This window comes from Lacerta agilis, chromosome 2 (genome assembly GCF_009819535.1).
Source record: "Lacerta agilis isolate rLacAgi1 chromosome 2, rLacAgi1.pri, whole genome shotgun sequence".
Taxonomy (NCBI): domain Eukaryota; kingdom Metazoa; phylum Chordata; class Lepidosauria; order Squamata; family Lacertidae; genus Lacerta; species Lacerta agilis.
The window spans coordinates 40,758,890-40,774,421 of record NC_046313.1 but is presented as its reverse complement, the minus strand read 5'-3'; the positions used below and the strand labels follow the sequence as shown (position 1 = coordinate 40,774,421).

General features: G+C 42.7%; 1 protein-coding gene across 26 annotated transcripts in view; it reads right to left on the bottom strand.

The window, feature by feature from the left end:
• The window catches only part of CACNA1A (calcium voltage-gated channel subunit alpha1 A), a 267,437-nt gene that overhangs the window by 107,107 nt on the left and 144,798 nt on the right, over positions 1–15,532 (bottom strand). For 19 of the 26 annotated variants that reach the window (XM_033139731.1, XM_033139730.1, XM_033139749.1 and 16 more), the window contains exons 9-13: positions 7,103–7,206; positions 6,123–6,238; positions 4,183–4,239; positions 1,700–1,795; positions 550–759 (exon numbers count right to left, since the gene is read on the bottom strand). In XM_033139731.1, the coding sequence (XP_032995622.1) occupies positions 550–759; positions 1,700–1,795; positions 4,183–4,239; positions 6,123–6,238; positions 7,103–7,206 (583 nt within the window). The remainder of the gene's footprint in view (positions 1–549; positions 760–1,699; positions 1,796–4,182; positions 4,240–6,122; positions 6,239–7,102; positions 7,207–15,532) is intronic. The other 7 variants (XM_033139736.1, XM_033139757.1, XM_033139742.1 and 4 more) reach the window with 5 other exon arrangements.

Here is a 15,532-nt window from a genome sequence, read left to right as displayed (position 1 = left end):
GTATTCCTTCAGACTGCAGGTGGGAGTCACATGACTGAATGCTCCTCCATACCAAAATTAAAATAAAAGTAAAATCCTGTGAACGGAAGACTAAAAATGGGTTGTTTCCACACTAATGCACTTTAGTGCTGCTGAACATTGCTTTTCTTCAGTATGTTGGTGAAGGTGGAACCAGATTTAAAAGAGAGGTTCAACATAATATGGTGATGTATTATACAACAATTTCCTTCCCATAGCAGAGATCAAAGGATACCTTCTGAATTAAAATATATTTCAGTATAAATAAAAATAAATAAAACCAAACAACAATATCCAGGAGTTGAAGTTAATACAGATGCTAACTTTAAGAGAGAGTTTAATCACACGGATCTCATATAGAACTCACCACCACCACTGTCTTGTAACTGGCTATGCATCTGATAAATGTCCATGGCTAAAGGAGGATGGGCCTGTTATAGTAAAAACTGAACAAGCTTCCCTAACTCCTACTAGACAAGGATCAGGAGGGCTCCCCATGTAAAACAAAAATACAGGGGCTCTAGTACTCACAGAGGAAGTCAGATAGCCACTCTGGCTGGTTGTAGTGTACTATAGCAACACACAAAGTGTTGAGAGCTACCAGACTGAGGACTGTCCAGTAAAAGGCCTGAGTTTTGACAATTCGACGGATATAGAAACGCAACCTCCGCTCCTTTTTGTGAAAGAAAGTAGCGTTTTCCAGCTTGGCACTTTTGATGCTGGCTCGAGCAAAGGGTGAACCTGGCAAGAAGAGACAAACATTAGAAAGAAAAAGGTCTTAGGGCATTTAACCTACCAAAACTGGCTCAACCCTGTGGTCTATCCAACCCAGTATCCTTTCTGTGACAATGACAGCACATAAAGCACCACAGGAAAGTCTCTGGCCCTGCACTAGGTAGATGTGGAATATATCTCATTGCCAGTAAGGTCTCATCTCGATCCTCAATAGGCATAACCGACTATAGCCCTCTATTAGGAAGAAGTCTTATCATCTTTACAGAGCGTGGCCTCATCAGCTACATTTGTCCTGAAGAGGATTACCAGGTGCTCCTTCTTTGCTGCTCATGAGATATTTGATGCTGGTCATAGCCAAAGAACTTCTATTAAGCATGACAGCAAAGGCCTCCCTGGCCTGGTACGCTGCCTCCAACAATAGCCACACTTCTGAACTAAACAGTGTACAAGAAGCAATATAGTGGCCTGTCATTCACTATTTGCCTTCCAAGCACTGTCCTATGCAGTAGAAAGACTGACAAGATTCCACAGAAGGTGCTAGTGGTTGCAGACTTGCAATTACGAATGCCAGTTGGTACAGTAACTGCTGCTTGTTATAAGGAGCAGCACTAGAAACGTGATCTCTGACAGAGCAGCAGCACTTGCATGTGCCCAAACACACATCTGTTGTAGTCTGCTAACATTCATATTTACTTAGCTACGTATTTTAAGACTCCTCCTAGGGAATGGCCATCACACTGTTCTTCTGCTAGTGGACCAGGACCTGCTACCAGGCCATGCCCTGATCTTGGGTAAGTGGCAACAAAGATGAGCATTATACACATAGACGGTAACGAATTAGTAAGTAGGTCCCCAAATGTATGTCTGGATGAATGGTAGGCACCGAGTCTGAAACAGTAGGTGACTCCTGCACCTCACCCCATCCCACCATGCCTATTCGACCTACCCACTGAGGAGATGTCAGCCAGCGGGTCATCTGCTTCCTCTGGGTTCAGCAGATCTGTCTTGCTTTTCTTGATTGTGGCCCTCCGAAGAGCTCCAACAATAGGAACATCGCAAGAAAAACAGACATTATCCTCAAGGTCCCTTGATTAGACTCATCAGAACCAAAATATATTTATTTATTTTTACTTATTTTGTTTTAAGAATTTATAAACCATCTAATATAGAATATATAAGCCAGGGTGGTGATATTCAGGCCCAGAGGCTGCCTATGGCTCTCTAGCCCTCTCTATCTGACCCGTGGGACTCTCCACATGCTGGACCAATCGCCAGTCTTGCTTTGCCTCCTCCTCAAGCCCTTTTCCCTATCTGGAAAATGTCTTCATGGCTCTTGCTTGCTTGAATGGAGGATGGAAAAATGGGGAGGAGGTATAGAAACCTCTTCTGTTGCATGTGCCTGGAATAAAATCTACTATACAAAAAGAAGAGGCACCTCCATTGCGCCACCTACCCCTGGCATGAGGCTGACATGAAGGAATGCAACCAACAGGTTGAGAAATGTTTCCCACTCCTGATCTAAGCAGTGAAAAGGGCACAGAGATTACCACAGGCTACCTCAGGCTGCCAACATTTTTGGGCCTGTTAACACAGAGTGCTGTGGGGACCAACTCCTCTGGCTATTTCTTTCCCACCCCCCTCTCTTGGTAAATCTCCATCCCCAGATGTGTGCATGTAGGCAGACTTTACTTTTCCATGAGGTCTGGGAAAAAGTCAGATCCATTAGAATTAAAACAGACCTTCCTGAAATTGTATGATTTTACATGGGGTCCCCAAATAACCCATCATGAAACTAAAGCTTAGATTGGTGGTCTGCACAGTAAAAATCACTTTTCCGGTGCTTACCAGCACCACAGAAACACTGATCCAGGGCACAGATCCTCATGGACCCTTGTGATTTTTACATAGGATGACACCAAGACTACTAACAAATCACAGAACACATTTTTGGACACAGGTGTGGCTTATGATTTGATGGCAGTTTTGAGGGGATTTACAATCAAGTGATGTACAAATTTTATGAAATATATACATACATTTAAAAATATGCTTGTCCATAACATTTAATGTATTGGATCCAGGTATCTTTGTGCCATGACACAGCTGGAAAGAACTGTATCCATTATTTTTATGGTTCAGCCAATGAAACAGACATGATCTGTGACTTGATAGTGGCTTTAAGGAGGGGAACCTATGAGGAAAGTATGCAGTTTCAGGAAGACCCGTTTTATTGGATCCCATGTGTGCGTGCACTCATAAGCGAGCACACATGCCTTCCCTCTCTCTTTGGCACCCAATTCTCTCTCCTCTCCCCTCTCTGTCTAGCAACTCAATTTTCCTCTCCCCTTTCCCTTCTACCCTCTCCCTCTACATTTTTTGTTAATCTGCTTTCTATGCAGCAATCTGACTCTGAACTGAACCTTGAACAAGCACTTCAAACTGAAAAAGAAAGGGGGAAAGAACACGAGCCTTCCTGCTCCCCGCTTCAGCTATATGTACTTCTCAAGGATGGGAAAGGTAACCACTCTCTCCACCTCATGGTGAAGGAGATATGGAGCGAGAGCAGGTGAGATCTCAGAGGCTTTGTGGACACCAGCAAAATTTCAAGGGCCTGTAGGCACCGCATTGGTGACCCCATAGTTCATGCCCTTTCCCCACTCACCTAATTGGGACCAAGTGGAAGCAAAGTAGATCGAACCATTTTCGATTCCCTGCTCACTTACTGAGGACCAACCTAGATGCTACATGTTAATGTGCTTTTTAAAAACCCTGACAGTCCTTTGTTTGTGGAAAAGCATATTTGAGAGGCAGTAATTCAGAGAGGTAAAAGCAAGGAGAGGAAGTTTAAACCATTTTTTACACACAATTTCCCCCTCCAAAACACTCGCAACCATACCCTTAAGGAACTTTACTTCCTGAAGGGTTACAGATATACAAGGGTAAACATGCATCTGGAGTGGGAAAATAGCAAGTAAGGAGAGAATTAACATTTATCTGCACCTTCCCACCTGTAATTGCTCCTTCTTGAACCTGCTTTCCCATAAATAAAGCAGTCACAAAGATTTACAAACACACACTTGCAAATAACATTTGTAACTAATTTCATGACTGATCTAAAGTATAGACCTAGGTCTCCAAGCCCTTTAGTCTATCCACTTTACCACACCAGCAGAAACAACAGTTCCCTCCACTGGGGTAGAAGACCTTTCTACAGTGATACCACCTGTTAGGATAAGCCATAATTTTTGTATGATTTTCAGCTATTGTTTTCACAGTTAACCACAGTTGCTGCATTTCCATTGCTTGAATGTAACAATCCTTATACAGTCCATAACAAAAGTAGATCAAGCCCACATCCCAATGTGACTGCTAGCTTGCTGCTTCCCTCCTGCTCCCGCATAAAATAGTCTGTAGAAGACAGTGGCTTACCATCAAAGGGGTGACGAGGCTCTCCTTCTATATCATCTTCAGCCAGGATCACTTCTTCTAAGACAAATGTGCGAAATTAAACTATGGGCAGCATTAAGCTTTGTAGGAGGCAAGTGAGCCAAATGCATCAAAGAAGAGATGGGTAGCTCCAGAACATGTTTGGGCAGACAGTTGCCCAAAGAAACCCACCTCTCATGCAATGAAAAGGGAAGCCAAGTGACCAAAACAAACTAACCTGGGCAGGAACCTGTGAAAGGAAGGGCAGCTTTTTATTTGGCCTTGGGGATGTTTTTACATACACCCGAATATGTATCATGGGAATTCTCAAAATGTCTCCCTATTATCCACATATTGTTATATGTTTTTAATACCACTCATGAAACTAAGATGTGACCACTGGTCAGTGCAAGGGAAATGGCAAGGGGTACGTACATTAACATCACTTCTCCATCTGTGCTGTGCTGTGAACAGTGCACACAACCTGAGATTTCTTATATCTGCTGTGCAGAGACAAGAATTCTGCTGCAAGTTGTATATGGATAACTATGCACCCCTGACCCAAACAAAATCCTAGGAAGACAGGTCATTTGCTGTCCACATTCAGTGCCCATCAGCACCCATCCTAGTGTGACATGCACCATTGTTGCTGATTCTGTCACTAGACTCACAAAGTAGAAGCTCAGCTCAGTGCATTATATGCAGGTCACACTAGACACAAATAAGGAGATCAGTGATCAGGGTAACAATGTGGGGCTATGCATTTGATTGGAGAAGTACTGTTGGATAGGTAGTTTTCAACCCTTTTCTCTCACACCATTTCCATCCTTTAAATAACACCTTCAACTCTAGTGCAGCTATTAGCTACACAGAGGTGTACAGAAACAGAGGCACAGACACAGACACTAAGCATGTCTCCCTGAACTTTGGAAGCCAAGAACAGCTTGGGGGAAGAATTTAGTTTGGGGAAGGGTGTGGGAGGAAAGGGTTAAACACTCCCTTCCTCAAGTGCTTTTCCCTTGATTGAATTAGCAGCTCCAGACAAGTAAAAAACAAACACATTAAAAAGAGAAGATCCAGATCATGGACAATCACATCACAAATAGTCTGGCCCTTATTAGGGTTCAAGAAGTCCTCTGATTCATCCACAATTACAGCAGTGATTAAAAGATACATAAAATTCGGCTTCTGTTTTCAGAGGCTTTCTGAACCAGATACTTCCAAGTCAAAATATTTATACTGAATTTATTTCTTATAACTAGTATATAATATTATAAGCAGTAAGTAATCATTATAAGCAATAAGTAATCATTATAAGCAATAAGCAGCAAGTTAAACTGATTTTATTAATTCACTGAAATTGAAATATTCAGCTGAAAGAGTCAAATATATTTTTCTCAGAACAAAACTTCAACAAACAACTCTTGAAGTTCACCCTCTAAGATCCCAAAAGCAAAACTACAAAACTGAGATGTTTCTTAAAAGCTGGAAACTTTTCATGTATTGGACAAAATCACAAATTTATCTAACAAAAGCCTCATTCAGTGAAATAAGTAAATAGCAACTAATAACACAAAATCTCTCCCCCACTTATTGTTTTTTATGGTAGGTCTGAAGCACTTTTTGATAAACTTCATGTTCACATGTACACCAGCTCAGAGCCTGGCTTAACACACCAGTCAGTCTCTACTACAGAGACAGGCAAGATTGTGGGAGTTTCCCATAAGGCAAAGCTGAGAAATCAGCAATTCTGAATCACTTGAGCTGAACTTGTAGTGTAGATTTTGTTGGTCATAAAGGTAGCAATGTGGAGAAGAATAATAACCTGTTACACTCAAACCAGAGGATAAAATATTTAAGTCAGCTTCCAACAGAAAAGCCAGGAAGTGCAGCAACTAGCAGAAGAGGGCATGTGGGATTAAGAGGCATGGAGCGGTACTTGCCTGCTTTGGAGATCCACTCCATATAGCCATTGAGCTCCCGTTCAATCTGCTGCTGTCTTCTCAGCTTCAGAAATGCTCGCCGGTTCTCTACCCGCTCCCTTTCTTTGGCAAACTCCCTGTAGGTAAGAATGGGACAGATTGCTAGAGGTTCTGCATGACTCTGGCTGAATTACAAGAGGAATAAGTAGACCTAAGAAGAACCCTTCTGGATCAGACCAAAGGCCTATCTAGTCTAGAATTCTTTTCCCACAATGGCCAATCAGATGCATACCTGAACTCCACATTGTACAGCTCAGACACTGAGATCCAGCTCAAAGGGCCTTCTGGCGGTTCCCTCACTGTGAGAAGTGAAGTTACAGGGAACCAGACAGAGGGCCTTCTCGGTAGTGGCACCCACCCTGTGGAATGCCATCCCATCAGATGTCAAGCAGATAAATAACTATGCAATTTTTAGAAGACATCTGAAGGCTGTCCTGTATAGGGAAGCTTTTAATGTTTGATGTTTTATTATGTATTATATCTGTTTGAAGCCAACCAGAGTGGCTTGGACAACCCTGTCAGATGGGCAGGGTACAAATATAACAACAACAACAACAACAACAACAACAACAACAACAACAACAATGCCTCTGGGAAGTCCACAAGCAAGACCTTTGTGCAACAGCACTCTCTTGTTTGTGATCCTCAGGTATTCAGAGACATATTGCCTTTGTTACTGGAAGTAGTGCACTGTCATTATGACTACTAGCCGCTGATAGCCTTATTCTCTGTAAAGAAGAAGGGATACCACAGAAGGGAAACAAAATCAAGACACAGAGCTACACAAAATCAAGACACAGAGCTACACGGTGAGTGTTTGAAGATCAAAGGTAGAAATGAACCCTGTCATGGTGTTCAGTTGCTGTTAAACTTCATTTCATTTGCAGGGCTGTGAAAGGCAATTCCAAGCTCTGTCTGGGACAGGTGTGCTACATACTTACCCAGAAAGCACCCCCAGCACAAGGTTGAGCATAAAAAAGGATCCAATGATGATGAGGGGGATGAAGTACAGCCAGTTCCAAGCGCTCCCTGAGGCATCGTTACTCTGCAAGAGGAAGACAGAGAGGGTGAAGTTATAGGATGGTAACATAATGGGACACATTTTGCATGGGAACCATTCAGAATAGGCCTTAAAGCAAGGCCCCTAAATCAATGCTTGGAAGGTAGCCTCATAATTAGCTAGCCCAACAACACAGGGATGGGCAAGCTGAACCAAGTACAGTTGTACCTCTGGTTACGTACCTGATCCGATCCGGGGTGCCGTTTGCACCCCGAAAAGTACGCAACCAGAGCAGTGATATTGTGCTTCTGTGCATGCGTGACCTGCGCAGAACGCTTCTGCTTGTGTGGGTGCAGCGAAACCCGAAAGTAAACACTTCCGGGTTTGCTGCGTTTGTAAACAGTGCCGTTCGCAACCTGTAGCGAACGCAACATGAGATACGACTGTATGTGGTGTAAGAACAATCCACCTTGATGCCTCCTGAATTCTTAGGTACAAGAATCCCTCGGATGTGATCACAAGAAAATCTGGCTCATTCACAACGACTGCAACTGTCACTCTAACTACCAATAGAAAGAGTCGATAGTGAGGTTGTTATTCAATAAACCTATATCTTTGCAGATGAGCTAAATGGCCACTCTCCTCCCTGAGTACCTGTGCACTCACATGTACACATAAAGCCAGAGTTTGACATAGTGTGACATGAGAACCAGGCCACTGAGTCAGACCTTTGATCCACCAAGGTCGGTACTGTCTACACTAACTGGCAGAAGCTCTTAGGGGTTTCATGCAGGTGTCCTTCCCAGGCTTACCTGGCGATTTAACCTGGGGCTTTCTGCATGCATGGCAGATGCTCTTCCAATGAGCTATGTCCCTTCCCCCTGGATTTACGTGTGAGTATACGACATAGGTTACAAGAAGCAGCCTTAAAATGAGGTAGTCCAGTGGTTGACTTTCAGCAGAGTTGTCAGCAATCAATGGTCTCAGGTTGAGGTCTTTAGAGATGCTAGGATTGAAGCTGGCCCTTCATACACAAACAGCACATACCTCAGCACTGATGCTGGAAGATAGGGTCCACAGCTCAATGACAGAGCATATGCTTTTCCTGTGATAGGTCCCAGGCATCTCCATTTGAAGGTTGTCCAATAGCTGGGCTAGGATATACAGTATCTATGCTTGAGTCTTTGGAGAGTGGCTGGCTATGCCAAACTAGTAGGCACAGGTTGTAGGTTGTTATGCATATTGTTTTTTCTTCAGTAATTATAGGAGCAGGGGAACCCAATTCTCACTGTAAAGACAACATGCAGTGGGAGGGGATTATCTTCCCACTTCCCACTAAGATTGAAATAAAGATTCCATGCCATAACTGTTGCCACTAATTGTGGGACTAGAGCTTTAGGTGTGTGGGGGGGGATCATTGGTGCAAATTGACTTTTCCCTAGTCCTCCAATATACAGTATATTTGGGGGAGGGAGAGTCAATGATCTCCATTCCAATCCCAGTAGTGGGGTGCAGATATAAGACTTCATTTCTCATGAACTGCCTTTACAGTAAGAATTGGGTCTCCCTTGCCCTTTTCCTTACTTAAGAAAACAAAATAAGCTACAGTCTACCATGTGTTAAGTGCACATCTAGTCTGGCCTTCAGAGTAGGAAGTAGAGACTACAGTAGTTGGACCAATGGTCTGATTCTGTATGAGACAATTTGTATGTCAAGGAGAAAGGCTCAAGAGATATTTCTTCTAAGTCCATAAGAACAAACTTTCCCAAAGTTGGGTCTACAGCTGTTGGGTCTACAGCTCCCATTTCCCTAGCTACCAGGGCCAGTGGTCAGGGATGATGGGAGTTGTAGTCCAACAACAGCTGGAGACCCAACTTGGGAAAGCTCTGCATTAGACCATTGGATTGTTACATTTCATGAGTATGTAAAAGACTGTAGCAGCAAAGATGATGGAAACAGGAAACTCTTGAACTTCTTGCAAAGGTGAACAACCCACTTTTACATCTCAACAGAACTAGTGGCCCATAAAACATGTACTTAAAGTTAAGGTCTGTGCTAGAAAGTTCTTCCTGGAAGTCGTGGCTTTCTGGGGTTTTTTGTCCTAGCTCCTAAACAAGACAACTTCCAGAACCAGGATTCTTCTTTCACCTGTTAAGGCAAGTACAGAAATGAGTCTTCTGTGGTCTTTCTCTGTCTTACTGACACCATCAACAGAAACCATTTGGTCATTGCTCCATGCCCTGCTATCAAATGCCTCCTGCAATAGAATCCCAGCCATGCTTTGCTTGTATGCAGATAGTTCTCCAACAGAAAGTAGCTTGTCTCTCCTCTGTACCTTGAAAGCCAACATTAGCAACGGGTCACAGGTTTGCCCCAAGGAATGTGCTAATGGAACAAACCCTTTTGTGAAGCCTGGCTACTCAGCAGTGGCTGTAGGGCACTAGAAGTAGAGCTTTGTATGGATTGCATATATGTGAGCCACTAACAACTCCTTGTCCCCATTTCTCCCTTTTAACTATAGGTTGAGGAACAAAAAGATATTGTGCAACTGTGGCAGCTGGTGAACCCCAGCCTTCAAGAGTGCACTGAACAGCCAGATGACTTAACACATAAAGGACTCCACAGTCACTTGAGAAGCTTCTACGTCTAACCATATCCTTCCCACACAAATATCTGACACAATTGTTGACTCACGACAGGTGCAAGAACAATCTAAACCTCACACAATTTCTACCTCATCACTTACACTGGAGCTCTCTGAGGTGAACGGTGTTAAAAATAGTAAGATTTAGCATTTATTTAGGGCTTCTGAGAATCCCAAGCACACTATATTTCTTATCTTATCTGGGGCGGATGGGGGGAGGGCGGATGTGAAAGAAAGCTCAGTATTATCCTCATAACTGCAAATGGGTGGGTGGTTAAGGAGTAGGACCGAGACGTCAAGAAATCATGTGGATCATGCGCACAGAGAAAACTCAGTTCACACCCTGGGCTTATTTGCACAGTCAAGAACTCGAGGTTGTTATCTCAAGGGTTGCTATTCTGAGGTTATTCATACTCTCTTGTTGCTGATTATCTTGCATCATTCATAGGCCTCTGCTTCCTTTTTTTTTTTTTAAAGTGAAACTGTGAACTTCACATCTGCCATAATCTACCCAGCTATTGTTTACATGACAACTTGTCCTGGGATAAAAGAATAACTCGTTGATTATTACCATGCATATGATAGTATCAGGTTACAGAGCAAGTTTAGGGCAGATGTCCTCAACCTGGTGCCCTCCAGGAGTTTTGGAGCCCCAGCTAGCATGGCTATTTAAAAGGTATGATAGGAGTTATAATCTAAAACATTTGAATAGCCCAAGGTTGGGAAAAGCTGGTTTAGGGGGTTATATATCCAGGTATTTCTGTAGACAGCTCCTCTGTTAATAATCAACCTCTGGTTTGGGGTGAAGTACTTCCCAGAGGATCTAAATTTAGTAGAGGAGCTAAAGCACACTAAAATGGCCTCTGCACAGATTCATGTATTAATTCAAATGCATGAAATTTGTCTAAGGAAGCGCAGGACCAAAACGCTTGCCTTAGAGCACTGTAGAATTTCTCCTTCTACATTTTATATCATTTATTTGTTTTACTATTTTAAAATTGTAAACCTTCGCAGAAATGTGGTAGATAAATGCAACAAACAAACAAACAAACAAACCATTGTCTCTGCCTAACATTTATTTTTGAGCTTCTGGAGGAGGCAAACTCATTGGGTTCAACTTGGTTCTACATCGATGATAACTCTATTGATTCATTGTGTGAGAACTCTGTAGACTTTTTCGGACAATTAAGATATGCTACCCTAACTGCATATTGTAGGAACTCCATGATCGGGGTTGCCTGTGCTTCGTTTTTTAAGTTCATAGCAGCTGGGAAGGGGATCTAATCAGGACTTAAGGTGCAGGGCAGGATGATGACTCTTTCCTCCCTGTACAGTTTTCTTGATTTAAATTACTCCTCAAAGGTGCTATATGCCCCTTGGGGAAAATACTGAGGTTTCCAACAGATGCTTTTGATGTTCATGAAGCCACATTCTAAAAGGTGATCCAATTTGCAATGATACAGCCCTTGCTAGTAATAAAAATCTCACATCCCCCAAACACCAGGAAAATAATACAGTATCCCAGCAACAGAAGACTGCTTGGGACAAATGTGAAGTATTGCCTTCGACAAAAAAGTGGAAATTGTCTTTCTACTGCCCAAGAACACCTTCGTCAGAATAAGCAGCATGCAGCTGTTCAGCAGGACACAAGTGAAATCACCCAAAGGGCCATTGCTGTATTTTTACTAACTTTTAATTACAAACTGTTTCACTATAATAACCATAAAAAACACATTTTTGTCACCATTTTTATGTAGGGTTTTCTAATTTTTTTTTGTATTTTTATTTAGATTTTCCGTCATACAATTTAATAAAAAAGAGAGAAATAATACTATTATTCTCATGTCAAACCTCTCTTTATCTCTGAACCCCACAACAATATCTTCTCTCTTAACATTACTATGGGCATCTCTTTCTCTCTCTTTCCACTCCACAGCACTTTCTCTTTGCACCCCATAGCAATGCACATGTTCTCTTCTTGGTCTGCACTCCATCTCTCAGTTACCCGTTCTTTTTCAGTTTCCTACTCACAAATCACTCCACACTTCCACCTCACCACTATCCCCCTTTCCTCACTCCACTCCACACAACATGATAGCCTGCTTTTTCATCCAATAATGGTTTCTCTTCTTTTTCCACAACCACAGGTTGGTCTGCCTGCCCCATGTTTTTCTCTCCACAGATCTCTCTGTACTTCCATTTATTCTAAGAACTTCTTCCTATCTAACTGCTTTCCTTTCCCATGATTGCTCAATGTTTATACGAGCTGACCCCATGGTTCCATCTGACAATGGGTTTGGGAGAGACAGAGAAAGTCAGGGGGTCTGAGCCATGGCTGCCCTGGTGTTGTTAGATTCCCATCAGTCCCAGCCAGCATAGCTAATGGTGAAGAATGATAGAAACTGTAGTTCATCAACATCTAGAGCAGAGCTTTCCAAACTTTTCATGCTGGTGACACACTTTTTAGACATGCATCATTTCGTGACACAGTAATTCAGTTTTACTAGCAAACTGGAGGTTTAATTCACCCCTTTCCAACCCCGGGAGGAGTGTGGGGAGCGTTCGCATGACACACCTACACACTAACATGTTATGACACACAGTTTGGAAAGCCCCGATCTAGAGGGCTGCAAGTTGCCCATCCTTGGAATAAGTCATCAAAGGGGTCATAATCAATTATTTGTTGATTGCTGTTTTAACTGTTGATTATCTCTATACTGTATTCTAATCTTTTATTGTGGTATAAGGTAGCTTAGGACTTTTTGTGAAGGGTGGGTAATAAATGCACCAAATAAAAAATAAAAAATAACCTGATGCTGCATTCATCAAGTAAATAGCTCAGTCCACAGACCATGAGACTCTTAATTTCGGGGTTGTGGGTTCAAGTCCCATGTTGGGCAAAAGATTCCCACATTGCAGGGGGTTGGACTAGATGACCCTCATGGTCACTTCCAACTCTACAATTCTATGATTCTGTGATTGTGTGAACTGAAACTAGGAAAGAAAGAGAATCTGAGAGTGTGGGTGGCTCACTGATGCCCTATTCTTTCTTAGAAACAGTCATATGCATCAACTCCAGCCATGTTACATTTTTAGAGAATCTACAGGGAGAAGGAACACAACCGCTTTCAAAAAGCTTATAGGAGACCTACATGGGGGGTGGGGGTGGGGTGGGAAGGCACAGGAGAGTAATTGAACCAATTTGGGTAGGAAGAAACTAGTTTCCTTTCCCAAAAGGCTAGGAATGAAAAGATGTGCTGGTTAGCTATCCAGGGCACCTTCAAAAATGCACAGGACACAGAGAAAAGAGGACAAGGTGGGTGCATGAAAGTGATCTGCGAACATGGTGGGAAAGTACTATAGCAGAAAGCCCATCCAACATTAAAGTGGATGTTTCCTCTTTAAATATGCAATTTAAGTAGAGCCTCACCATCTCCACCCCCGAGACTACAAAAAGTGGCAAGTCCGGCTTGCCAAAATTTTTTGACCCAGCCAGGGTGGCGAGGACATGGCTGAACACTGGCACTGGGTATGCATGGGCCGTGAGGGCCTTGTTTATGGTACATTTGTAGTCTGTGCAGATGCAGACCGAAACATTAGGCTTGACGGGTATGACGACCGGGTTTTCCCAGGGTGCATTAGGCACAGGCTCCAGCGCTCCTTGCTCCACGAGCCGGTCCAATTCCTCGTCTATATGGGGTTTCAGGGCGAACGGGACCCGGCAGAACTTGAGCCTGACAGGTCGTACTGCGGGGTCAAGCTGTAGGGCAATGGGGGCCCCTGTATACTGTCCTAATTTCCCATCAAAAACCCCTGGAAACTCCTTGCATATGGCATCCATGTCCCGGTTCACCCCGGTGACGGCTAGCCCCAGTGGTCCAAACCATGCCAATCCCAGTAAGCTCCTGAACGCCGCAAACCTGGAAATGAGTGTTCTAGTTTGCGAATGTTCTTTGGAACCCGAACATCCAACGCAACTTCCACGGCTTCCAATTGGCTGCAGGAGCTTCCTGCAGCCAATCAGAAGCCGCGCATTGGTTTCTAAACGTTTTGGAAGTCGAATGGACTTCCAGAATGGACTCAGTTCGACTTCCGAGGTACCACTGTATTACTTTATTTTTTATAAGTTTTTATTTTAAGTCATTTTTAAAATGACTTACTTGTATTGAATTAGACTGTTATAAGAATGTATTATCTTTGTTGTGTATTTTGTTGTTTCTTGAGCTTGCAAAGTGTCTTGTGTATAGCAATATAGAAAGGGAGTATACAAATTAAAAAGTGAAATGAAGAAATGCAGCGTAAACACCTGAAGCAGCGTTGGGCTTATTTATTTAATAAATTTCTACTGCATCTTTCATCACATGGAGATCCAAGGGTGGGTCACATAATAAAATCAAAATATGTTATAAATAACCATCACCTCTCACATAAATAAAACTCAAATTCCCAATGAATATTTGAATACTCCTGCAACAAGACAACTAGTATTGGCTGCATCTCCCCAAAACCTCTTCCTGCCAAAAGCTTGGGCAAAGGGATGAGTTTTTAACTGTTGCCTAAAAGCAAATAAAGTTAGTGCCAGACTTGCAGTTAGCACTGGAATACTGGCAGTGTTTGTGCATGTGCTGCATTAATTGCAGGATCATAAAATCTTGTTATGCAGAATTTAAAATATTTAGCACAGGTGACTTGCAACTTAAGCACATTCAGCTTTACATGCTTGGCAAATTTAATTTTAAAAGGGCCGGAAAGGGGGCAGGCAACAAGAGGGGGAAATCTTTGAACCAAATGTGTTTTGGACTATATGTGGTTTTGGCTTTAAGCACTATCCGCAGGACATAACCACAGCATAAGTTGAGAGTAGCTTGTAATTACTTTATCTATCATGTTTATTGTTAAGAATGGGATAGGGACAATTTTGTACCCTGCTTCTCTGCCTTTTTAATTTTATTTTTAGGCTAAAGCGAAGTGAAAATCTAAATAATAAAATTCGAACAAAATTTTGGGGATAGACTGATCCAGGAAATCATCAAGGCCAAATGATCCACATGCCACATGAGCACAAATGAATAATCAGTGTAATCCATCTCATTGTAAAAAGACTTCTTGGGAAAGCAAAAGTGAGTGCAGCAACAGATTCCTGCAGAGCAGACTGGAGCATATATAGTGGACCTTCTCCACTGCTTGGCTTTTTCAGAGATCTCTATCAAATCAGAGCTGCTGAGAAAGGTCATGCCAATCTATAATTTGAAAGTGCTCTCTCTTTTTCACTTCTCATTTCCCTAACATGCATCTTCCTCTTTCAGGCCCCTGTAGACTGTGCTGTTTTGATTCTTAAAGTGATTTTTTATTGCTGGCTGAGACTGCCAGTTTGGATTTAATTTACCCCAATCTGCCTTTCCCCCCTCTCACACCCAGTGCCCCTGAAGTATACTCGGAGTCAAGTGTGAATTTCATGCTCTTTATTCAGCTCATAGTAGTGAGGAATGCAGTTCCCCCAAAACGTTTGCTTTATATACACTATTTACACAATGGGCCCCACGTGATTGGCTAATTCCGGGATACTCCTGTATGCCAATCGGAGTGCGGATTCACTTCCACCTGGAGCTGGATTGGGTGGCTCCTGCGGACCAATCAGACTGCTGCAATCTCAATCCTATTGTTCTGGGACCAATCAGACTGCTGCAATCTCAATCCTATTGTTCTGGGACCAGTCAGACTGCTGCA